The 26,030-nt window shown below is 51.5% G+C and overlaps 1 protein-coding gene across 9 annotated transcripts in view; it reads right to left on the bottom strand.

The window, feature by feature from the left end:
• DNAH2 (dynein axonemal heavy chain 2) overlaps positions 1–26,030 on the bottom strand; it is a 293,067-nt gene that overhangs the window by 128,616 nt on the left and 138,421 nt on the right. For all 9 annotated transcript variants that reach the window (XM_075908075.1, XM_075908072.1, XM_075908076.1 and 6 more), the window contains 15 exons: positions 13,548–13,728; positions 12,125–12,263; positions 11,214–11,431; positions 9,890–9,988; positions 8,939–9,064; positions 7,972–8,082; positions 7,408–7,596; positions 6,278–6,381; positions 5,867–6,056; positions 5,152–5,332; positions 4,840–4,967; positions 4,046–4,198; positions 3,722–3,847; positions 2,852–3,070; positions 2,433–2,550 (listed from right to left, as the gene is read on the bottom strand). In XM_075908075.1, coding sequence (XP_075764190.1) covers positions 2,433–2,550; positions 2,852–3,070; positions 3,722–3,847; positions 4,046–4,198; positions 4,840–4,967; positions 5,152–5,332; positions 5,867–6,056; positions 6,278–6,381; positions 7,408–7,596; positions 7,972–8,082; positions 8,939–9,064; positions 9,890–9,988; positions 11,214–11,431; positions 12,125–12,263; positions 13,548–13,728 — 2,282 coding nt within the window. The remainder of the gene's footprint in view (positions 1–2,432; positions 2,551–2,851; positions 3,071–3,721; positions 3,848–4,045; positions 4,199–4,839; positions 4,968–5,151; positions 5,333–5,866; positions 6,057–6,277; positions 6,382–7,407; positions 7,597–7,971; positions 8,083–8,938; positions 9,065–9,889; positions 9,989–11,213; positions 11,432–12,124; positions 12,264–13,547; positions 13,729–26,030) is intronic.

Genomic DNA, 26,030 nt, shown 5'->3' with positions numbered 1-26,030 from the left:
GAGACCATACACACATACTCCCATATGTGCACAGCGGACAAGAACACACACACATATGTACTGCCACACTCGCACAGAGGTTGAGCACACACACTGCCACACGTGCATGGCAGGCAAGCACAAACCCACAAACACAACCTCACGTGCCTGGCAGACAAACACACATATACACGTGTGCACAGTGGGCAAGCACACACACAAGAAGTGCATGGCACACTTTCATAGACACACGCTGGTGCATGCTCCCTTGCACACCCATGCCTGGGGGAAGCACTCAACGAGTGAGAAGTAGGGCTCACCTTGCATGGCCATTCAGTCCCAGCCCGCCTGCAGGCAAGGGGGGGGGGCATCCTGTATCAGTGGCTGGATCCAGGCTGAGGCATGGTCAAGCAAATGCCCATCAGCTGTGTCCTGCCCCCACACTGGGCATGGCCTACCCACTCTGAACATAAGAACAACCATACTGGGTCAGACCAAAGATCCAGCTAGCCCAGTATCCTGTCTTCAAACAGTGGCCAATGCCAGATGCCCCACAGGGAGTAAATTGAACAGGGAATCATCAAGTAATGCCTCTCCTGTCATCCATTTCCAGACAAACAGAGACTAAGGACACCATTCCTACCCATCCTGGCTAATAAGCCATTGATGGACCTAAACTTTTTTTTTTTTGAACCCTGTTAAAGTCCTGGTCTTCACAACATCCTCTGTCAAGAAGTTCCACAGGTTAACTATACACTGCGTGAAGAAAAACTTCCTTTTGTTTGTTTTAAACCTGTACCTATTAATTTCATTTGGTGACCCCTTAGTTCTTATATTATGGGAACAAATAAATACCTTTTCCTTATTCGCTTTTTCCACACCAGTCATGATTTTATAGATCTTTATCATATCTACCCTTAGTCTCCTCTTTTCTAAACTGAAAAGTCATAGTCTTTTTAATTTCTCTTCATGTGGCACCCGTTCCAAATCCCTAATCATTTTTGTTGCCCTTCTCTGAATCTTTTCCAATGCCAATATATCTTTTTTGAGATGAAGCGACCACATCTGTACGCAGTATTCAAGATGTGGGTGTACCGTAGTTTTATATAGAAGCAATGAGATATTCTCTGTCAAATTCTCTATTCCTTTTTTAATTATTCCTAACGTTTGCTTTTTTGACTGCTGCTGCACACTGAGTAGATGTTTTCAGAGAACTATCCACAGTGCCGCAAAGATTTCTCTCTTGAGTAGTTGTAGCTAAATTAGTCCCCATCATATTGTATGCATAGTTGGGATTATTTTTTCCAATGTGAATTACTTTACATTTATCAACATTAAATGTCATTTACCATTTTGTTGCCCAATCACTTAGTTTGCTGAGATCTTTTTGAAGCTCTTCACAGTCTGCTTTGGTCTTAACTATCTTGAACAATTTAGTATCATCTGCAAATTTTGCCACCTCACTGTTTACCCCTTTCTGCCCACCACGATCAGCTGTATCCTGCCCCATGAGCTTGGCCTAGCCCCCCCAACCTTGGCCCACCCTCTTTGCCCACCCCATCAGCTGTGCCATGCCCCAAGCACAGCCCATCCCACTCTGACCACCCCTATTAGCTGTGTCTAGGGATGTTAAATTTAGGTTAATTGGCTAATTGAATAGCCGATGCAATTTGCATCAACTATTCGATTAGTTGATAAGGGCACCTCCACCTTTGAAGTGTAGCAACAGCCTCAGGGCTGTTGTTACACTTCAAAGGTGAAAACGTTGCAGGGAGCACGGGGCTAGCAGGGGACTCAAACAGTCGCATTTCAAAGCAGCAGCGCTGCATAGAGCCTGGAGTCAGCTGAGTCTCCAGATGACCCTGGGCTCCATGCAGTGCTGCCACTTTGAAGAGCTGTGGGGAGCCCAGCATCAGGCTCCACGCAGCATTTCAAAGTGGCAGCGCCACATGGAGCCTGGGGTCAGCCGGGGAGTCCTCAGCTGACCCTGGGCTCCATGATGCACTGCTGCTTTGAAACCCTGCATGGAGCCCAGGGCCAACTGGGGATTCCCAGCTGGTCCCAGGCTGCACGTGGCGTTTCAAAGCAGCAGACCCCAAGCTCCACGCAGCACTGCTGCTTTGAAACACCGCGTGCAGCCTGAACCAGTTGGGGACTGCTCAGTTGGCCCTGGGCTGCACGCAACATTTCAAAGTGGCAGCATTGCGTGGACCTTGGGGTGTGGCCCTGGGCTCCACGTGGTGGTGCTGCTGCTTTGAAGCAGCCCCTCCTCTTCTAATAGAGGCAGCAAGGGGTAGGGAAACAACTAGTTGGTCGACTATCCAATAAGTATTTGCTTATTGGCGAGTCAACTAGTAGTTCACATCTCTAGCTATGTTCTGCCCCCTGGGCACGACCCACCCCCATCTGTCCATCTCCTCGCTGTCACTCCAGGCCTTGGCTCCACTCAGTACCTGCACAGGCTGTCCGCATGACACTAGACAGGATGCCGTCTGTCCACTCATTGGTGCTGAGGTCATACTCTCCGTACAGCTCGCCCAGGGACACAGCCTTCGGGTTGAGGGGGAAGTCCTGCCATTCCCAGATGCCAGCCAGAGTCACACAGAACCAGGACAGAGAAGCACAGGGATGCCACAGGAGCAGGAAAACACAGCGTAGGGAACAGTCAGAGGGGACGGGAAGCTGAGGACTCCTGCCCTGCCCCCCAAGGACCCATTCAGGCAGTGCCCCAGAGGGACTGCCGCCAAGGACTGGAGATGGTGGAACTTTTGGGAGGCCCCATCCCTCCACCCATGAGCAGAGCAGTTTCAGGGTTGTATGCGGGAGGGGCACCCCAAGGAGCAGGCCCCAGGAATGGGCAGTGCCCACTGACCCTGACGAGGTTGTAGGTGGTGTCCCCATTTCGGCACAGGGTGGACATGGTGGCCTGCAGTGTGCGCCAGGTGACTGTCTTGCCACTGCCTGTGTTGCCCACGATCATGGTGGAGTGGCGAGAGTTCTTGGTCTCGTAGAGCTGGATAACCTTGGTCATGGTGAAGGGTGTTACCTGAAGCCCCATCTCCTTCAGCTCCAGCTCAATGGCTTCCTTGAGCTGCCGAGACAGGACTGTCCTGAGTGACTGGCCCACAGAGGGAGACCATAGCCTGGAACTGCCAACACCAGCAGCCAAAGGCCAGAACAACAGATATGCCTGGCCTGAGGTCACTGGCACTGGCCTGCCCTCACCAGCCCTGAGCTTGGTGCCCACAGGCACCCAGAGGGTCATGCTACAAAGCATGGCCTCTCCTGGTCCCCCCGCCAAATTATACACATTCAGCAATGTCCTCAGCAAGTCCAACTATCCCCATACCACAGATGGGAGAAACTGAGGCATGGGGAGATCAGAGAGAGAAACCAAAATCCTGCCAGAACCCTTCCCAGAACCAGGGGGAGAACCCAGGAACCCTGGCTCCTATTAGGGATATAAAGTGTCATTTAGAAAGTAGCTCAGGTATGGCCAGCCCACCGGTTAACTGGTTACTGGTAAGCATTACCCAGTCTGTTACCCTTTTCTATCCTTATTCCCTTCCCAGCTCTAATCACTAGTCATGACTCCCCTCCTTGAGTTCTGGCCCCACTATCCCCCACACCCCTCCCCAAACTGGGAACACAACCCAGGAACCCTGGCTCCATGCCCCTTGCTCTATGAAAGGAAAGCCCTCAGCAAAGCCCCCAGCTGAATGCCAGGGGCCAGCTAGCTGACCCTGCCGTAGTCAATAACAGGTGATTCGATGCCCGGGAAGAGGTCCTGGATAATGCCGTTGAAGAGGGGCACGTCGATCGAGGCAAGCTTGGCGATATTCATGTCCTTCATAGCCATGAGGAGAATCTGAAAGCCACCAGGAGAGCCAGGTAAGGTGGGCACCCTCAGGTGCTGCGCAACCTTCACACCCACTGGCTGGCACACTGAATGCCGCACTCCAAGCAGCCAGCAAAACTCCCCTCTGGCACTGAGCGCCCAGGCCTCCCTCAGCTTCTCCAGCACCAATGGGACTAGAGATGAGTGCAGGGCCCCAGGGCACCTCACCTCTTCGTCAGTGATGTTGGGATGCACCCTGCGCTTCTTCCCAGCATAACGAAGCAGTGACGTCAGTGCCCGCAGCCCAAAGTCATAGTGATCCTGCTTGGACAGCTGCTGCACCGCCAGTGAATACAGGGTAAAGACCTTCTTAGCCAGGAGCTAGGAACAAAGCACAGCCCATCAGCAGGCAATGGGGGGAGAGGGGAGGTGACAGCCAGAGGTGCTGCACTAAGCTTCAAGAGTATGGCATCTTCTTCAGAGTCCTGGCAAGCCCCAGCTCACCCCAGGCTGCAGCACACTAGATTGAGAGAAATATGCTTTTACCAGCAGGGAAAGGCCCTGATAGCCATCCCCTGATCCTCATCTAACCACTACTGCTCCAGCCTGGGGCTATGCCAGAGCCAACACAAGCAAGAACAGAACTCCTCCAACCCCGCCAGCTGATTACCCAAGCCTGGGGTGGGTGGAAGCCTGTGCCCTCTAGAGGGGACATGCCCTATGCATCATTTTCCACTCCCTGAGCCAGCCAGTCCCTGCTCTGGGGCTAGATGGGAGCAAGTGCCCCCTACACAGACCCCATGCTCCACATTCCCTGCCCTCCCCCCCGCCAGCCAGCCAGCCAGCCAGCCCCTGTCCTGGGGTTGGGAGGGAGCTGGCACCCCCTAGAGGGGAAAGGCCCTGTGACCTATTCTCTGAGCCATCCAGTCCCTGCCCTAGCTGGGACTGAAATTAGTAACCAGGACATGAACACTCCCAGCCAGGCCAATTGTCAGAGCCACTGGCCATGGGTCGGCAAGTACCTTACAGTTGTTAAAGCCTTCTCCAAAGAGGATTATCTCTGCAATGAGCGTGGAGTCAGGCACCACCATGGAGATGGGGCGGAACATGGACTTGAGGTTGTCAGGCAGCTCCGTCCGTCCGGCATAACCTGCCCCAAAAACCCAGCAATACATTAGCTCTTGCCATCTCCACTCCACAACATGTGCCCCACCCCAGGCCAGGGACGGGCTGGTCTAGGGTTCTTCCCTAGTGCCATCATAATGGCAACTGGGGAGAGGCTTCCATGTCTGAGCCAGTGACTCAGCCAGTGAGGGGAATGGCAGGAGTCCCACCTGGGTTCATGGTGATAAAGATGCCACAGGACCACACCAGCTTGATCTTATGGCCCTCAAATGTGAATGAACTCATGTTGGCAGCCAAGGCGGACAGGATGGAGAGGATCTGCTGGGCCACCACAGACAGGACTTCAATGTTGATGCGGTTGAACTCATCAAAGCAGCCCCAGGCCCCTGTCTGTGAGCGAGAGCAGGAAGGTGAGAGGGGGCTGTGACAAATAAGGTTCTTCCGCCACACAGTACCCCACCCCTACCTGTCTCCCTCTGTTCTGGAGAGACCTGGGTATAGGGTTCTGTGTGCACTCGCAGGCCTGCAGCCATAGCCACCTTGTTCTCAGCAAGTGTCTGATCCCACTCAGTGTGTTTTGTGTGTCTGTCCTCCTTGGGTTCAAATTACTTATGCTGTGAACAAAGCCCAGACCCCCGAGTTCTGTTCCCAACTCTGTAAGGAGAGTGGGTTCTAGTCATTTAGAGCAGAGTGGCAGGACACCTGAGTTCTGTTCTTAGCTCTGGGAGAGAAATGGGGTCTAGGAGCTAGAACATGGGGGCTGGGGCAGGACACTTGGGTTCTGGTCCCAGCTCTGGGAGAAGAGTGAGGTCTAGTGGCTAGAATGCATGGGTTCTGTTCCTCGTTCTGAGAAGTGGGGTCTAGCACTCCTGAGAAAGGACCATGTTCTCTGGAGTCAGTACTGTGGTCTGCCCTGATCCTCACCTGAGCCAGGCCTGAGTACATGCGCCCCATGGATTTATAGTCCAGGCCTTCGGAGCAGTTCACTACGATCACATACATGCCAAGGGCTTTACCCAGGTCTTTCACAGTCTCTGTTTTCCCTGTGCCAGCAGGGCCTTTGGGAGACCCTCCGCGGTGGAGGTGGAGGGCTGTGGTCAGAGTTATGTAGCACCTGGCATGCAAGAGGAGAGACCACACATCAACCACCTGCTTTCCCATCTGCCCTGGGCCCTCTGCCATGCAGGAGCTCACAAAGCACAGGACTAGGGCAGTTTCACTGTCAGGGATCAAGGTATCACCCTAAAATAGCCAGCAAGCTCTAGGTGTATTCCAGTGCACCGGGCCTGCCAACTGCACCTGGAGCAGCAGAGGCTGGGCATGCCCTGCCTGTACCTGTCAGTGAGTGGTGTGATGACCAAGCGTCCAGAGTTGCCCAGGTACTCGTAGCCATAGGGGAACTGGGTGTTGGTTTGTCTGATGACACAATCGTCCAGATCCTGCCAAGGGAAGGGAGGGGAAATAGAGCTCACTGGGCCACACTGCCATCTCCAAGGAGAGATGAAAAGCGGGGAACAGAGGACATGGTGGAGAGCTCTTCAGGAACCCCAGGCATTGAGACCTGGACTAGGCCTGGCTCCTCCAGCCCCCCAAGGTCAGGACTGTCCCCTACAATCTAGCCCCAGGGAGCTCGGTCTCAACTGATAAGGCTCCCACCAGGGACTGGGCCCTGTCCCTGGTGATGGATGGCAAGGGCAGCCCAGAGGGGAAGAAAACATAGGAGGGGATGAAACAGAGCAGACGCAAATGGCAAGAGTGAGGATGAGAGGTGGCTAATGGCCCAAGCAGAATGGCAAATTGCAGGGCTGCGTCTAGACTGGCAAGATTTTGCACAAAATCTTGCCGTCTGTCTACACTGGCCGCAAGTATTTGCGCAAGAACACTGACTTTGTACTGTACAAAATCAGTGGTTCTTGAGCAAATACTCCGACACTCCCGCTCAGGGATAAGCCCTCTTGCGCAACTGTTCTTGTGCAAGAGGGCCAGTGTAGACAGCCAAGTTAATTTCTTGCGCAAGAGAGCGTCTACACTGGCACGGATGCTTTTGCGCAAAAGCAAATCTTTTGCGCAAAGTCACATGCCAGTATAGACGCTCTCTTGCACAAATACTTTTAACAGAAAAACTTTTCTGTTAAAAGTATTTGCACAAAATCATGCCAATCTAGACGCAGCCCAGGGGTTCACTGGAATTCCAGGTAAGCTGGAGGCAAGTCGTGGTCCCTGAGGCTGAACAGCAGGGGGCAGTGATGTGGATGCAGGTGTATATATCTAGGACAGACTCTGCCCAGTAGGGGGCAGCAAAACCATCTCCCTCATATGCTCTCTCCCCAGGAGGCAGACATCCAACGGCATGGCAGGAGGCAGTGATTGGACAGATTTTGCCCAGCAGGGGCAGCAGAACCAGCTCCACATGTGCCTCATTCAATTAGAGGCCATTCCAGCAGAGGAGTGGGTCTGGGCCTCACCTTGTCCCAGTAGAGGCGGAGTTGGCTCAGCCACTCAAAGGCCGTCACATCCATCAAGCTGCTCTTGTAGAGCTTCTCTATGACATCCCGCGCGTGAATTTCCACCGTCACCAGAGCAACGATTTTCAGGCGCATGATCTTGGTCAGGCTGCCCCGGATGGCCTCTGAGTATTTATTCAGCAAGGACACCTAGCAAGGGAAGTGCCAGTGGTCAGGGGAGCTGAGAACAGTGCGATGGGGAAGCCCACCCACAAGCAGCTAGCACTGGCAGAGAAGTAGGAGAGATGATCTTCAGAGTGCGTGGGATGCCTAAAGATTTAGATGCCTGCAGAGGGAGATCCCCACGGTGTGTCCATTTCATTCAGTTTCTCTCTCCCTATCTGGGCATGAGTGTAAGCAGGTGTGACAAATGCATGTGCACATAAGTGTGGCAAAGTCCTCCGGAAGCATGAGCAAACATACAAGGGTGTGAAGCAATGAACAGTATGTACACATGCACATCTACATATGCGAACCCAGGACTGTCAGTGCCTGCTTGTGAATGTGCTGCACTCTCTCCTTCACCTGCTTCTTTTTCATGACCTTGAGGAATTTCTTGTCCCCTCGTTCCTTGCAGTTGGCCAGGCATTTGGTGACGTCTGCTGTCCACTGGATCTGGCTGGCAGTGATCACCATCTGAAAAAGACCAGCAATGGGGGGAGAGAAGGGCCCTGGTAAATGCCCTACTCCACAGCCCCACAGAGCTGTCAGTTCTGGGGAGCCCCTGCTTGCAGATCTCCATCACCCTAATTCTAGAAGTGACCATTTGTTATGTGTGCCACATCCCTCTTCCTCTGAACAGCTCAACTGCTCTGCACTCCAGGGCACCTTCTCTCCTGCCCAGGGCTCAGCACTTCACGAACGGGGTCAGGGCCACTAGAGCCCTTTTACCCAGGGGAAAACTGAGGCCCAGCAGGGAAAGTGACTAACCCTGTATTACATCCTGCTAGAGCTAGAAATGGAGCCTAGCAGTTCTGATTCCCTAGCGCCTACTCTAACACCTAGGGCTCACTCTCCAGAATCGAGGGACAGAATCGAGGAGTCTTGATTCCCTCGTGCTAGCTTTAATGCCTAGAATCCAGCCCCCGGCTCTTACCCACCAGCCCCCACTCTTCTCCCAGAGCTGGGGAGAGAACCCAGGAGTCCTGGCTCCCAGTAGCCCCCGCCCCGCTCTAACCATTAGCCCCACTCCCCTTAGATCCAGGATGAGAAGTCAGGAATCCCGACATTAAATATTCTGCTCTAAATTCTGAACCCTCCTTCCTGTGTTCAACTGAGTGGCTGGGCTAAGGCTCCCTAAACTCATTTCATGTATGAGCTGAGCCCATGCAATGCATCAAAGGCCTGATCCAACCCACGTCACTAGAAAAACTCCCAATGAATTCAGTGGAGTTGGATCAGCCTCTAAAGCCAATCCATGTGACCCAGAAACCACCCCAAGCTGCTGGCTGATCTGGTACATGGCCCAGCTGCCCTGGGGTGCACTTGTTACCTGTCCAGCCCACTCCTTCACCCACTTGTCCCTTTTCGTCAGCATCTTTTTCAGGGCAAGGCGGCAGTTTCTCAACAGCTCCTTCAGGGTCCAGCGCATGGCCCGCTCTACATCACACAGCCACTCCTGGAAGGCAGGCAGATGGGTGGCTGAGGGTACAGCTACATGCAGGTAGAGATGCGATCATAGCTTGCTCAAGTAGCCCTGGTAGCAGGGTTGTAGCACAAGCTAGCTGCTTGGGCAGTTCACCCCAGCTGGCTGGGAGCTAGCCTGGGTTATGTCCTGTTTGTGATGGCAATTCAGCCAGACTGGGAGGAAGGAGGCATGGTTTGGGACAGGGTTATGAGCTGTCCTAGGCACTGGACTCTGAAGCTCTCTGGAAACAGGGGGATTGACAGAAATGGAAGGGAAATAGGGGGTTCTCTAGAAACACCGTATTGGGTACAACGTAACCTGATTATTTCATGCCAACCTCATTTCCCTGACAAGCAGGAGATGCTGACCAGGGCCTGAAGCCAGGAGGCAGAGGGGATTTCAGGGCCCGAAAAGAGAGAGGGGCTGGCACCTGTTGCCCATTCCCACCTGGATCAGGAAAACTGCCACAGAGTGGACACAGACTCAGGAGGGGGAGTCATTTTGAACTGACCATACCAAAGTTGTGAAACAACAGAAGCTGAGGACAGGTGGTTGCATGGAGAACACAAGGGGGGGAGGAGAGATGTTGCACTGGGAGAAGCCTGTCAATGCTTCTACATGGTGCCTTTCCTACTCACACTCACCACTGCACTTAAGTCCCCATTTCCCCTCCCTTGTGTTCTCCTCTCACTCTTAGCTTCCCCCTCCCTGTGCCTGAAACAGGCAGCAGTTCATGCTGAGTCAGAGAAACCAGTGGGCGCAGGAATGGCTACCCAAAGGCCCAGCTCCCACTGCCCCAAACCGAAGAGCCCTCACCTCCACGGGCCCTTCCAGCAGCACTGAGTGGGCAAATTCCACGTACTCCCCATCCAGGGAGTACATGCCCACAGCTTCAGACTTGTTGCCCATTCCCACCTGAAAAAAAAAAAAAGCAAATGATGTTCCGCCCAGCCCCACACCATCTCCAAGTGCCTCTTGGATTCCCATGCTCCGAATGAAGTGGGCATGAGGATCAGAGAGCCCAAGGGCAGGCTAAAGGGTGGGGAAAGGGCTTGGCATGGCTGTCAAACTTGGCAATGCTGTCAGCTTCCTGTACCAGACCAGAAACTGTCTCCTTCCTCTGTAACCACAAAATTGCTCTCCCCATCCAGAATCCATTTAGCTAGTGATCTCTCATCTGGCATTAAGACTTGGGATGTGAGAAATTAACTGCTGAGGGGTAGAGCAGCTCTCCACCTGCTGCGGGCAGGGGACTGTTCCAGACCTACAGGGCCTGCCACAGGGGTGCTTCAGCCTAGCTCTCACACCTGGTTAACCAGTACTAAGCAGTATTTTACATCTCTAAGATGCAACCATCCTTGAAATGGGGCACAACAGCTGTTTATCCAGGAATCCCTGGGGGACTCAGGGTAGCTGTTTAAACAGTTAGGTGTTGCAACCTCTGTGAAGAAGCATGATGACTGATACCACTGCACTGTTAAACAGGTGGTTAAGTCAAGAAGCAAAGGAGAAGCCCCTCTTGGTCTGAAAAGTCAGCTGAACGGCATTCCCCATGCTGGGATTTAGCCAATCCCCAGGGCTGAAGGGGGAGTAGGAATCCGAATAAGCAGGAGCTTTTCGGGCAGCTCTATCGACTACGCTATCACCACCACTCCATCACCACCACCGCCTTATGCTCTTAAATGGACAGAGAGGAGCCGGTGTGCATAGACTCTGGCTCAGGACAATCCCCTCCCCACCACTCTGCATTCTGAAAGGGACAGAGCAGTGGCAGCCAGTCCTATGGATCCCAGCATAAGTTCCCCCACCCTCAGTTACCACTCTGCATTTTTAAAGGGACAGAGCAGCGGCAGCTTAAGCTGGGGTTTTCCTGAGACCTGGCAGGGGACCAGAGACTGAGAAAGCGTCTTTGTGCACTGGCTCCTCTCTATCCCTTTAAGAGTGCAGAGCTGGGGGGGAGGGGTTGTGCTGAGTCCTGGAAGGGAGTGCTGTAACTGCCTTTCCCTAACTACTAGTCAACTAGTCGATGGAAATTCCATCGACTTCTCAACTAGCAAATTAATCGCTACTTAACATCCCTAATGGAGAGACGGGTCGTGGGCTCTGTATGCAGCAGGAAGAGGCTGGGCTGGCTCCACACCTTCTGGATTTTGAGGGACTTAATGTTATCGAAGCACTTCTTGAGGTGGGGCTGCACGGCCTCAGGGTTGCGCGACTGGCCCAGGATCTCCAGTAGGTCATCATTGGACAGGAAGTAGAAGCGGGGGAAGATGTGGCGCTTAGTCTCCAGGTACATGTCTAGGGATTTCTGGATTTCCTCCAGGGCACCGTTCATCTCAACCAACTTGTCCAGGAGGCCTGGGGGAAAAGCACCACAGGCCCTTTGACTCCTGCTGGCCCCAACCCAGACAGGTCACAGCAACCTTGCCCCAGAAAGCTCCCACCACCTCCACCCCTTCAGATGCAAGGTCAAGTCCTCGTCCGAGATTGCAGAGTCCCACTTTATTTGCTCACTCTCCCTCCCCTAACTCAGCTTATTCCTACTACCGCTTGCATGGAACAGCCTCCCATTCCCATGAATCCAACACTCCCTGTGGCTCTGAGTCACCCTGTCAGATCATCAGGGTGGCAGCCTGCTGTCTCCTGGCATCTGCCCCAGGTGCAATGAGTCTGATCAGTCTCAGAAAAGGTCATAGAGCCACAGAATAGTAGAACTGGAAGGGACCTCGAGATGTCATTGAGTCCAGTCCCCTGCCCTGCCCCAGTGTGCTGCTATCTTTCACATTGCAAACAGTGGCTTTGCTTTCCATTCTAAAACACAAGGGACTACAAACAAGATCAAGCCTGTTACAGGGGGTTGTTTCACCCTCCTGAGCCCTGCCCCAGCTCCCTACAGCACCGAACCAGATACGGAGCAGATCCCCCTTCAGGAGCTAGAGACAAGAAGAGGCTGCAGTTTGCAGAGGCAGCCCCATGGCAGGGAACAGGGTAGAATGGGAAGAATCAACCAGCTGGTGGTGTGGGGTCTGGAGGGAGGGGAGCATCAGCTACCTGGGTAATGTGTCCCACGCAGAGCATTGTTATCCTTGTTAAGTCTGTCCATGATAATTTTCCAGCTGGTATTGATCTGATCAAAGGAGGCCGATTCCTGGGGCAGCTGCTTTCGGATGTCTTCTCCCAGGAAGATGTTCTGTGGGGGATTGGAATAGAGAGGGCAGGAATATCCCAGGGACAATCTGCCAGGCAGGCTGCTTCCCAGCCCAGAGACAATCATGGGCCAAGCCATTGAATCATGAGCCACAGGTCACTGCATCCTAGGTCACAGCGTCAGCCGCTGTGCTTAGCAACCGAACCCCACAATGGCCTGATCCCTGAGGGAGACCAGGGCTTGTATCAGACCCACAGTGTTGCACAGGGAGAGGGACCCTTCCCCTGACTCACAGGTCCTGGAGACAAAGATCCAAGTGTTGGCTCTGCATGTGAAAGCTCTGCATTGCTAACTGACAGGCAGTGTGGGATAAGGATGTTAAAATGCGGTTAATTGACTAGTTGACAGACACTTCTGCATTCCTCCTTAGAAATGTACAAGAGACCCCACTGGGGCTCTTGTACATTTCAAAGGAGGAATGTGGAACTCTGCATACAGCCCAGGGTCAGCAAAAATCCCGCTGACTCTGGGTGCCTTCTTTGAAATGCACAAGAGTCCCCAGCAGGTGCATTTCAAAGCCATGGAGCCCGGGATCAGCAAGGTGCTCAAAGAGTATGCATGCCACTAGGAGCCCGGGTCAGCTGGGGACTCCCTGCATTCCTCCTTTGAAATGCCAGCGGAGGCTCTTGTGCATTTCAAAGGAGGAATGCGGAAGTGCCTGTTGACTAATCAATGGAAATTCCATCGACTAGTCAATTAACCATATTTTAACATCCTTATCCCATACTATCTGCCAGTCAACAACACAGGAGCTGCCCCAGTAGTCTGCCACCCCAGCTGACCCCGGGCTCCTAGCAGCATGCAGTGTAGAATGGAGGCCGGGGTCAGCGGGGGACTCAGTCTCCCACTGACCCCAGGCTCCATGGTGTTGAAATGCACAAGAGCCCCTGCTGGGGAGGCTTGTGCATTTCAAAGAAGGCACCCACATGCAGCCCGGAGTCAGCGGGACTTCCTGCTGGCCCTTGGCTGTACATGGAGTTCCGCATTCCTCCTTTGAAATGAACAAGAGGCCCAGTGGGGGCTCTTGTACATTTCTAAGGAGGAATGCGGAAGTGCCCGTTGACTAGTCAAAAAACTATCCAATAAGCAAATGCTTATCAGATAGTTGACTAATCGACTAGTCTAACATCCTTACTGTGGGACCCCCCAACTGGTTCCTGGCCAGGAGGTAGAAGGGGCAGTGAAAGCTGCAAACCCAGGTCCTGTCCATCACTAGTGGGGCAGAGACTAGCGAAGGGCAGAGACGCTGGTTGGGGAATTGCTCACCTCCAGGTACATCCACTGCCTCTGCACAGTCAGCACCATCTCTATCACCTCCAGGATGAGCGAGAGGCAGCGCTCCCATCGATCTACCTCCTTCTCAAAGGGCTTGACAAAGCGCGAGGCCTTCATAGTGGAGAGGGAGACCTGGTTATCCTCTAGTGCCTGGAACGCCTCGTCCGTCCCCCTGCAGGAACCAGAAGAGAGACATTGAAAGGCCTGGGCTATGGAGCTCACCCACCAATGGGCCTCCACCTGCCTTTGGGGCACACCATTTGTGGCCCATTCATCCCAGTGCCTCTCTGCAAAAGCTGCCCACAATAGGGCCTGTTAGGGTGGCAGTTCTGCAGCACCTGTCCTGCTGGCACTTCAAATGATGCCCCAAATTCAGCTCCTGTCAGGGCCACAAAAGAAGAAGTTACTCATCTTTAGCAGTAACTGATGTTCTTCAAGAGGAGCATCCCAGTGGGTGCTCCATAGCAGGTGTCGGTGCATTTCAGCACCACAGACCATATTCTTCACAGCAGTGCCTAGGGGGCCATGCATGCATGGAAAGCAGGGCACACGAGCACCATGCAACTTGATCACACATGTGCGGCCACCCTCCCCTCAGTTCCTTCTCTACCCAGAAACCCAGCCTAATTAAAAGGTCTCTGAAGTAGAGGGGAGGAAGGGAGGGTAGTGGAGCACCCCCAGGGACACTCATCTCAAAGAAGAAGAAGTTACTCACCCTGTGAAGTAACGATTGTTCTTCAAGATGTGCCCTGTGGGTGCTCCACTCCTGGTGTCGAGTCCCACCCTGGCACCACAAATCAGAGAGCTATCAGAGCCGTGGTCTGCCAGACCGTGCAGGCGTGGCTGCCTTTGGCGGCGTTCGCAGCTTTGCTCTGTTGCACGTGGTCCGGCCCCGCTCAGTTCCTCTCACCCGCTATCTGAAACTAGAAACATAAAATTCCAGAGCAGGGAGAAAGGGCAGGTCATGGAGCACCCATAGGGCACATCTCGAAGAACAATCATTACTTCACAGGGTGAGTAACTTCTTCTTCGAGTGGCCTCGTGGGTGCTCCATTCCTGGTGACTTTGGAGCAGTACCCAAACATTTGAGGGCTCCAGAATTAAGGTTTTTGGGTACGAGAGAGAACTGCTGTAGCCACCGAGGAATCGGAAGCAAATTGATTTACTACAGTGTGGTGCTTCATAAAGGTAGAGTGGGAGGACCATGTTGCTGCTCGGCAAATGTCTCGAAATGGGACACCTCTTAGAAAGGCTGTAGTAGTGGCTACTGCTCTAGTAGAATGGGCCCTGGGTGGGCAGGAAAGAGGTTTGTTACATATGAAATATCAGGTGGTAATACATGACACTATTAGTCTTGCAATGCGCTGGGAAGTTAAGGGTTGTCCCTTGGAGCGGTCCGCTAGCGACACTATTAGACATTCCGATTTCCTGAACTGCTGCGTTTTTCGATGTAAAACGCTAGTGCCCTCCTTACATCCAGTGTGTGTAATACTGAGTCTTGCCTTGAAGTATGAGGCTTGGGATAGAAACAGGGAAACACAACCGGTTCGTTGATGTGAAAATCCATACAAACTTTCGGAATAAATGCCGGATGAGATCTCAGTGTCACTGACTCTTTAGTAAAGACTGTATAAGGTGGTGATGACACGAACACTGCTATCTCGCTCACTGCGAGTTGATGTAAGGGCAAGCAGAAATAGAAGTTTAGTGATAAGGAGTTGCAATGATATTGTGGCTAAGGATTCAAAGGGGCGAGTCAATGAGTCCAGAACAAAGTCTATGTCCCAGAATGGTGGTGGTGGTGGTGGTGGTTGTGGTGGGTTGAGGTTCATGAGTCCTTTCAGGAACCTCTTTGTGGTGGGGTGAGCAAAAAGGAGAACCCCTCCTCCACACGATGAAATGCACTAATTGCCGCTAAATGCACTCTCAAGGAGGCTATTGCAAGGCCTGTGTCATGAAGATGTAGAATATAATCAAGTATCTGGGATACATTAGTAGCGTGCAGATCCATATTATTACTGTCGCACCAGGCCTTAAATCTGGTCCATTTGGCTAGTTAAGTGGAATCCTTCCTGCTGTGTATTAATACTTGTTTGACTCTTTGTGAGTATGAGTGTTCAGCAGAGTTGAACCAACTAGCATCCATGCCGTGAGGTGGAAGGTTTCGGATGACACAGGGAGCCATTGTCTTGATTCAAGAGGTTTGGGAGAAGAGGAAGAGCATAGGGTATGTCTACACTACCCCCCTAGTTCGAACTAGGGGGGTAATGTATGCATACCGAACTTGCTAATGAAGCCCGGGATTTGAATTTCCCGGGCTTCATTAGCATAAAGCCGGCGCCGCCATTTTTAAAAGCCGGCTAGTGCGACCCCGTGCCGCGCGGCTACACGCGGCACGGACTAGATAGTTCGGATTAGGCTTCCTAATCCGAACTATCTGTACGCCTCGTTCCTCGTTCCACGAGGCGTACAGATAGTTCGGATTAGGAAGCCTAATCCGAACTATCTAGTCCGTGCCGCGTGTAGCTGCGCGGCACGGGGTCGCACTAGCCGGCTTTTAAAAATGGCGGCGCCGGCTTTATGCTAATGAAGCCCGGGAAATTCAAATCCCGGGCTTCATTAGCAAGTTCGGTATGCATACATTACCCCCCTACTTCGAACTAGGGGGGTAGTGTAGACATACCTATACAGTGCTCTGACAGACATCTGGTGGAGTGTTGAATACCAGGGCTGATGTGCCCACACTGGCACTATGAGAATTACTTGAGCCTTTTCTATGGTGACCTTTTCCAGAATCTTGGGTACTAGGACGACCAGGGGAAAAGCGTATAATAATAACGTTCCCCAGTGGCGGAGAAAGGCATCTCCCACAGAATGGCGTCCTATTCCTGCTCTGGAACAATAGTTGGGACACTTGGCGTTGGCTGAAGTCGCGAATAAGTCTATAGTAGGAAATCCCCACCGGATGAAAATACAATGCAGAATGTCTGTGCGAATTTTCCATTCGTGCTCATGGGGGAAACATCTGAGTGAATCCGCAATAGAGTTGTGGATACCCAGTAGATAGGAGGCCATTAACACGGTGTTGTTGCGGATACACCAGTTCCACAAGCGCATTGTTTCTATATAGCGGGATCGGGATCGAGTGCCTCCCTGTCTGTTCACGTAATACATGGTGGCAATGTTGTCCATGAGGATTCTGGTAGTCGTGTTTCTTATATGGGACTGAAAATGCTGGCACTTGTGTCGTACTGCTCTTAGCTCAAGAACGTTGATATATAAGAGCATCTCCTGAGTGGACCAGCGACCTTGGACAGTGAGGTTATCCATATCCGCTCTCCAATTGGTAAGAGACGCATCCATTGTTATTTGTTTTGACGGTTGTGGGCGATGGAAGGGAATGCCCTTCATGAGGTTGTGTGGCTTGGTCCACCACTGCCGGGATTGTTGCACATGTGGTGGTAGTACCACTACTTTGTGGACGCTGTCTTTCACTGGAGTATAAACTGTGGCCAATCAGTGTTGGAGGCAGCGAAAATGCAACTTTGTGTTTTGAACTACAGTAGTTGAAGCAGCCATGTGCCCCATTGGTTGTAAACAAGCGCGAACGGGAAGCGTTGGAGCATGTGTCAGCGTGTATACAAGGTCTCGAATCGCAGTAAAACGTTCAGTGGGTAAGAAAGCACGTGCTGTCTTCAAATCGAGTCTTGCTCCTATGAAAGTCAGGTCCTGAGTCAGCTCTAGTGAAGACTTTTGCACATTTATGAGGAGACCCAGAGATTTGAAGGTCTGAGAGGCCGTTGTTACCATTTGCCTCGCCTCTGTATATGTTCGTGCTCTGATGAGGCAGTCGTCCAAGTAGGGAAAAATTGTCACTCCTACTCTGCGTAAGTGGGCAGTCACTATCGCTAGGGTTTTGGTGAAGACTCTGAGTGCGCATGCCAAACCAAAAGGCAGTACTCTGTACTGAAAATGGTCTTCCCTTAGTTGGAAGCGGAGGAAACGTCTGTGTGCCACATGGATTGCTATGTGGAAGTAGGCATTCTGCAGGTTGAGGACTGCAAACCAGTCTCCCCTGTTCAACAATGGAATGATAGTATTTAAAGTCACCATCTTGAATCGATGTTTCCGGAGGTAGTGATTTAACTTGCATAGGTCCAAAATGGGTCTCCATCCTCTTGTCTTTTTTGGAGTGAGGAAGTATCAGGAATAAAATCCTTTCCCTCAAAACTGTCTTAGTACCCTCTCTATCACACCGATGTTCAGAAGGCACTGAACTGCTTGTTTCAACAGGTGCTCGTGAGAGGGGTCCCTGAAAAGGAATGGGGTAGGTGAGGTAGTTAGGGGAATGGTGAGAAAGGGAATGGAGAAACCAGATTGTACTACTTCCAGTACCCATTTGTCCGAGGTGATATTGGACCAATGATGGTGGTATGGCTTCAGCCGATGGTGAAAGAACTGGACAGAGTTGAACGTGGGAGTCGTGTTTGCATCCTCGATGGGGAAGTCAAATTTGCTGCTTTGCCACAGATTGATTGGACGAACGATTTATCTGGGGCTGTTTGCATTGAGGATGTTGTCAGAAGCGTTGGTTATCTTGGGCACGTGGTTGTTGTTTATTAAACGTGTAATCAAACCTTCGTTGATAAGGGTAATAATGTTTGCGCCTATAAGGATGTGTGTGCATTCCCAATGTACGTAGAGTAGTATGGGAGTCCTTGCCAAAATGGAGAACCTCATCGGTGTTAGGAGCGAAAAGCTTGTGCTTATCAAAGGGTAGGTCTTCCACCTTATTCTGAAGCTCCCGCGGGGCTCCTGCAGAGGCTAACCAGAAAGACAGTCTCATGGCAACTCCCGTAGCTGTGACTTGTGCGGCTGTATCGGCCACATCCATGGCCATCTGTAAAGTGGTATTACAGTATATGTACCCCTCCGGGACTATGGCCTTCAATAAAGGTTTCTTGGCATCTGGGAAGTGTTGTAGCAACTCCGCCAACTTTGGATAATTGTTGAAATTATGGTTTGAAAGATGGGCCAAATAATTTGCAATACGTAATAACAACGTAGCCGAACAGTGAACTTTACTGCCAAAGATATCTAATTTCTTACTGTCCTTGTCTGACAATGTGTTTTTGTATTGAGGTGCTTTTGCTCTGTGCTGCACCGCATCAACTACCAGGGAGTTGGGTTGAGGATGACTGAAAAGGAAATCCAACCCTTTGGCGGGCACAAAATATTTCCTATCAACCTTTTTACTTGTTGGCGCAACTGATGTCGGGGTCTGCCATATTTCCTCTGCTACTTCCATGATTGCTTCATCAATAGGAAGGGCAATTTTTGCTCGCTGTTGCTGTCGCAGATTCTTCAGGAGATGATGTTGTTTAGTGGGAACAACTGCTAATTGTATTTCTTGTGTGTTTGCAACTCTTTTGAACAGGTCCTGAAACTGTTTCAGGTCAATCAGTAGAGAGATGTCGCCTGGAATCATTGCCTCATCCAGTGAAGAAAAGGTACAATCAGTTGTGGTGAAGATCTTCTGCTTCGGACAATTGGCCTTCTTCTGGTTCCGAGTGTTCGTGGTGGGCAGCCAGGTTATTCGATGGAGATGGCGAAAGTATCTGCTGCGAGCGCTCAGGTAAGTATTGCACGTTGGGTGATAGGGGGTTCATGAAGAGCCCCTGTAGGACAAAGAAGCGTGCCCATGGTGGAAATGATCATAGTCAGCCCTGTAGTAGTGTCCATAATACTGTTCAGAACGTGCTGGGGACGAGTATCTGGAGGATCGTTCACTGCGGACATAATAGACATGCCACGGTGATAGTCTAGGTGATCTACAACTTGGTGACCACCTGGGTGAATGAGAACGCGATGGAGAGCGTCGCACTTCTATGTAGACAGTGTCCCTATAGGCGGGTCATCTGTGTGTTTGGTAGGTAGGAGAGACACTGTAGTCCTGGTGCCGTTGGTGCCTTGGTGGAGAAGGAGACGGTCCTGGAGAAAAGGTAGGAGACGGAGACAGTACCTTGTAAATTTCCTTTGCCGCTTTGCGAGGTGGGGAGCCTTGTCAATTTCATGCACAGCTGGTGAGCCCAGTGCCAAATGTGGCTGCAGTGCTGAGGAGCCCCCACATGGGGGCGGTGTTGACGGTGCCACCAATGTGGTTGGTGCCGGCATAGTGCGCGGTGCTGGCAGTGTAGCAGGGGATGCTTATGGATTCGGCACCGAAGGAGTTAATCACACCACAGCCGGCACCGCTTGAGCAGCCGTTGGCGGTGCTGGCTTTCGCGCTGCTGCTAGAGCCAACGTGGCTCATGCTCTTGGTCCCGGCTCAGAGGATCTCTTTGTCCTAGGAGCCGCTTGCTGTCATGGGGTAGTAGCCCCAGAAGATTTCTCAAGGCATCTTGCCCTGCTGGTAGGCGGGAGGAATCGTGTTGGGGACGCCTTCTTCTTGTTTGTAATGGCCGTCCCAGGAGATGTGGCCCGCCGCTTATGTGTTCCTGTCCCTGAGGTTGGGATGGCATCAGCCTCAAGAGCCTTGCCATACATAATCATTTTGAGACACGTCTTGATCCTTCCCCACCCTTGCAGTTAACTTAGTACAATGGGTACATTTTTGGGGGACATGAGTCTCCCCCAAGCACCTAATACATGAGTCATGTCCATCAGAAGCCGGCATGGCTTCTCGGCAGATGGAACATTTTTTAAAACCCGGGGATGCCGACATAGTTGAAAGTGATCGGGAGAGAGAAATTGACCAGCTGCTCTCCCGCGTCCATCTGTCTCCTTATTCCTTTAGTAAAGCAGGTAGCCGTAACGGCTTGTCCCAAAGTTATGAGGGAAGAAAAAAAATTGTTTTCATATAGTTAACTAGAAACTATTGAAGAGAGTAAGTAACTGATGAAAAGCTCTGAAACTATTTACAGTTGTTGACGAGATCTAAAGAGAATGATCAAAGCTGAAACTGACAGAAAGGGAGCTCCGTCCGCGACCGGGGATGGATGAGAGGAACTGAGCGGGGCCAGACCGCGCGCCACAGATCAAAGGCGCAAACACCACCAAAGGCAACCATGCATGTGCGGTACGGCGAACCACAGCTCTGATACCTCTCCGATTTGCGGCGCCGGGATGGGACCCGACACCAGGAGTGGAGCACCCACGGGGCCAATCGAAGAAGAAGAAATAGTTACTCATCTTGTGTAGTAACGGTGGCTCTTCAAGATATGTGTCCCCGGGGGTGCTGGTGCATCCTTGCACTGGAAATTAGAGATTTTCTAGCAGTGCCCACCACGCCACACACATGCTGTAGCACCCCCCCCCCCCCGTACCGTTGGTATCCATTAGGTGCATGCACAGCGCAGCTCCCTCTGTTCCTTCTCTACCTTTGCTAGTAAAGGGGCTCCAAAACACAGGAAGGAGGTAGGGTAGTGGAGCACCCACGGGGACACACATCTCAAAGAACCACTGTTACTGCACAAGCTGAGTAACTCTTCTTCTTCTTCTTCTTCTTCAAGTAGTGTCCCTGGAGGTGCTCCACTCTGGGTGACTATAAAGCAGTGGTCGGCTCGTGGAGGTGGATTTGGAGCCCTGTCATTGTCACCGAGGATAATATTGCTTGTCTGACAGCCATTGATTATGCGATGGAGGATGCCAGAGTATAATGTTGTGCAAATGTATGGTCCGATGACCAAGTGGCTACATTGCAAATGTCCTGGAGAAGTACATTTTTGAGGAAAGCTGTTGTAGAGGACAGGGCCCTGGTAGAATGGGCAGTGATGGTGCCCAGTGGTTCTTTGTTGTGGATGGTGTAGCATGTGTGGATGCATGAAAAGATCCACTTGGAGATTCTCTGAGAAGAGCTCTTTAGATCGTTCTGCAAAGGCTAGGAAGAGTCTAGGAGATATTCGCCAGGCTCTTGTACGATCAACGTAGAACATGAGTGCTCTGAGGACGTTGAGGGTGTGCCATGCTGAGTGTGATGGATCAGTATGCGGCTTGGGGGAAAACGCAGGTAAATGTATCGGTTCGTTGATATGGAAAGGAGATGGAACTTTCAGGAGAAATTTGGGGTCCTTGCTGAAAATTGTATAAAGGGGGGTCCGCCATTAGGGAGGCAAGTTCCCCCACTCTCCTACTGGAGGTTATTGTGACTAGAAAGGAGATCCCTTCATAGACAGGTATGACCAAGGGCAGATTGCCAAGGCGGCTCTGTAAGGCTCAAGCTTGTGATTTAGGTCCCAGATGGGAATTTGTAGGTGAACAGATGAAAGGTGTTTTATAGACCAGAGAGGAATCTTTTGGTGATTGGGTTTGAAAGTAAAGACTCACCCTCAGTGGTGTGATGGAAGGCTGCTATAGCAGCTACATGAACCTTGATAGTACTTAGCACCAGGCCTGACTCCTTAAGGTGCAAGAGGTAGTCCAATAGGAGGGGGAGAGGGGCGGTTTCAGGGGGTATAGCGTGAGTGCATTTCCACTGGGAAAATCTGTTCCATTAGTAGACATAAGTTTTCCTGGTGGACTCTCTTCAGAGACTTCTCTTCTCCAGAGAAGGATTAATGGTAGACAGTGTCACCCTCTTAAATTTTTGCCTCTTTGCAAATTTGTTGAGGGCTCTGAGATCCAAAATTGGGCATTATCCTCCATTCTCTTTCTGTGTGAGGAAATAGTGCAAATAAAAACCACTCCCTTGACATTCGTGTGGGACTGCTTCTTTAGCACCCAGTTGGAAGAGATGATCGACCTCCTGTTTTAAGATGGCCTCAGGAGAGTGGTCCCTGAAGAGGGACAGGTAGAAGGATAGGAGGGAGGGATGGAGAGAAAAGGAATGGTGTATCCTGAGAGTATTGTTTGTAGCACCCATTTATCATGTTATGCTCTGCCAGTTGGTATAAAAGGATGGAAGGCAATGGATGAATGGCTTATTATTTATTGACAACTCTGGAGCAGATAAAATCATTTTTGGTCTCTCGACCAACATCTAAAATTTGCTTATTTTGTTACTGTGGCTGATTGGTAGCGCTGCTTTCTGCCATGACCACGTTGTTGTGGTTGGTGGTTATGTCTCTGGTGCTTATATGTGTAAGCTGGATACCTTGGCCTTGGGTATGGTTGGTATCTATACTGCCTCTTCTTGGTTGCAGGTGTATGGATACCAAGAGAGCAGAGCATCATTGGGATCCTTCATGGAGTGAAGGACCTTGTTGGTTTTAGCTGAAAACAATTTCTCACCCTCAAATGGTAGCTCCTCCACAGCTAACTATCTCATGAGGAAATGCCGAAGAGTTGAACCAGGAGGCCCATTTCATAACGATAGTGATTGCTGTCAATCTAGTGGTGGTGTCCTCACCATGAAGAGCAGCCTTTTATAAAGTTGTTCATGATATTGCATGTCCTTATTTTATTTAAAATATTTTTACCCCAGCCCTCTATTTAAAATATTTGAGGCAACTTAATTTTTTTTTAAAAAGACTGTAATATTCTATATAAAAAAGTAAAATACAGAACCGGGGGGGACGAAAAACCAGCTAAAACACCTCAAGACACACACGTCCTTCTGCAATGACAGCCTTAAACTGCTGTTTCTTGGCCTTGGGTATGTCCTCAATAAAAGGTGTTGAACTTTGAATATTTGTTGAAGTCATATTTACTGAGGAGTGCAGCATAACTGGTGACTCTGAATTGCAGTGTGGATGATGTATAGACTTTTCTGCCAAACAAATACAATCTCGTACAGTCCTTAGCAGGGGTAGAGCGGAAAAGAACGGTTAGTTACCTGTAACTGTTGTTCTTCGAGATGTGTTGCTCATGTCCATTTGAAGTAGGTGTGTGCACCGCGTCTTCCGGAGCGTTTTCCCTAGCGGTACCCGTAGCGCTGGCAGGGCGCCCTCTGGAGTGGCGCCGCCATGGCGGGGCATAAGTACCCCTGCTGGCGCTGCCCCACCTCAGTTCCTTCTTGCCGGATATTCCGACAAAGAGGAGGTAGGGTGGGAGTCGAATGGACATGAGCAACACATCTCAAAGAACAACAGTTACAGGTAAGTAACCGTTCTTTTCTTCTTCGAGTGGTTGCTCATGTCCATTCAAAGTAGGTGACTACCAAGCTAACCCCAAGGAGGAGGGGTCGGAACAGTCATAGCACCAGAGTCATAAAGGAAGGTGAACAATAAACAGATTTATTTGAACAATAACAGTGACAAGTCACCAACCCAGAACAAGACAACCAGATCTATATATGTACATATTTACATCACAGATTCAAGGACTGCGGAGCCCACCCTTGCATCCTCCCTGGCCTGTTGAGGTAGTGCATAATGTGTTGCAAACGTATGAAGGGAAGACCAAGTGGCTGCCCTGCAAATTTCTGTGATCGGTACCTGGGCACCAAAGGCTACCGAGGATGCCTGCGCCCTGGTGGAGTGTGCCTTCACCCTGGGTGGGGTTTTACCAGCCAGGTGATAGCACTCTGTGATTCATTGCACCACCCATCTTGATAGCCTTTGCGTGGAAATAGGTGACTCTTTGACCCTGTCCCCGAATGCAATAAACAACTGTTGTGATTTACGGAACAGCCTGGTCCTATCAATATAGAACGCCAGCACCCATTTAATGTCCAAGGAGTGCAGAGCCCGCTCCTTAGAGGAGGCGTGGGGCTTTGGGAAAAACACTGGGAGATAAATCTCCTGGGACAGGTGGAATGGTGATACTACCTTTGGAAGGAAGGCTGGATGAGGCCGTAGCCTTACATTGTTACTGGAAAAGACAAGGTAGGGCAGGTCTATAGTTAACGCCCTTAGTTCCGACACCCTCCAAGCCGATGTAACAGCCAGGATAAAAGCAACCTTCAATGAAAGGTGCAGCAGGGAACACGTGGCCAGCGGTTCAAAGGGAGGTAGCATAAGCCTGTGGAGGACCACGTTAAGGTCCCAGGTGGAAAGCGGGGCCCTCACCGAGGGGTACAGCTTTTCCAGGCCAGTAAGAAACCGTTTAACCACTGGGTTAGAAAAAAGGGAGACTCCTGCTGTACCAACATGGAAGGCGGAGAGAGAGATGCCACATGGACTTTGACAGAAGAGAAAGATAGGCCACTAGACCGAAGCTGGAAAAGATAGTCAAGGATAGTTGGGATAGGAGCCGAGGATGGGTACACTCCTCTTCAGGACGCCCAAGACGAGAAGCGCCGCCACTTGGCTGCGTACAACCGCCTGGTAGAGGGTTTCCTACTACTGAGGAGAACCATCTGAACCTCTCGGGAACATTCCCTTTCCGGTTGGTTCAACCACGGATAAACCATGCCATTAGGTGGAGAGACCGGAGAGCCGGGTGAACCATGACTTCCTCGCCCCAGGGTTGGGTCAGCAGATCCTGGACTGGAGGGAGAGGTATTGGGTCCTGGACCAGCATGTCCACCAGGATGGGGAACCAGAACTGTCTGGGCCACCTGGGGGCTATGAGGATGATCAAGGACCGAAATGTTCTTGCCCTGGTCAGTACTCTGGAGATCAAGGGAAATGGAGGAAAAGCGTAGAGGATGCCCCCCGGCCACATGGTCGTCAGGGCATCCCCCCGGGAATATTTCCCCAGCCCCAGCAGGGAGCAGTAACTCCTGCACTTGGCATTGCTTGCCGAGGCGAACAGGTCTAGTTGGGGATAACCCCACCTGCGGAAAACCTAACGGAGAGCAGAGTCCTTGAGGGTCCACTCGTGGGCTCCAAAGGATCTGCTCAGAGTGTCCGCTAGGAGGTTCTTGCACCCCGGGAGGTATTCCGCTTGAGGAGTGATGTCGTGCGTGATGCACAAATGCCAAAGTTGTAGGGCCTCTTTGCAGAGGGGAGGTGAACGCGCCCCACCCTGCTTGTTGAGATAAAAAACAGCCGCTGTGTTGTCCATACGGACCAGGATCGAGCGGTGGGCGAGTCTTGGCAGGAAGGCTTTGCAGGCTCGCCTCACTGCCCGCAATTCCCTGACGTTTATGTGCAAGGTTCGCTCCAAGGGGGACCAAAGGCCCTGTGTCCTGTGACGTCCCAGGTGCGCTCCCCAGCCCAGATCGGATGCATCGGTGACCAGCGTCAGGGAGGGGGGAAGGGGATTGAACAGGACCCCACTGCGAACCACCGGTTCCTGAGTCCACCATAGGAGGGAGTCCAGAATTACTTTGGGCACCGTAACTACCAAGTCCCAAAGACCCCTGGACTGGCTGAAGGCCTTCGCCAACCACGCCTGCATGGGTCTCATCCGCAACCGAGCATGGCAGACCGTGTACGTACACGCTGCCATATGGCCCAGGAGCCTGGAGCAGACCCGAGGGGTCGTTATAGGGGATCGATAGAGCCCTGAGATCAGTTCCATTATGGAGAGAAACCTGCTTTTGGGCAGCAACACCCTGGCCACACTTGAATTGAGGAGGGCCCCCACAAACTGTATGTGTTGTGAGGAGGTTAGAGACGACTTCTCGATATTTATGAGGGGTCCTAACCT

The sequence above is a fragment of the Pelodiscus sinensis genome, chromosome 24, assembly GCF_049634645.1.
Source record: "Pelodiscus sinensis isolate JC-2024 chromosome 24, ASM4963464v1, whole genome shotgun sequence".
Lineage (NCBI taxonomy): Eukaryota > Metazoa > Chordata > Testudines > Trionychidae > Pelodiscus > Pelodiscus sinensis.
Note: the sequence above shows the minus strand (reverse complement) of the source record. Positions and strands in the feature narration are given on the sequence as shown.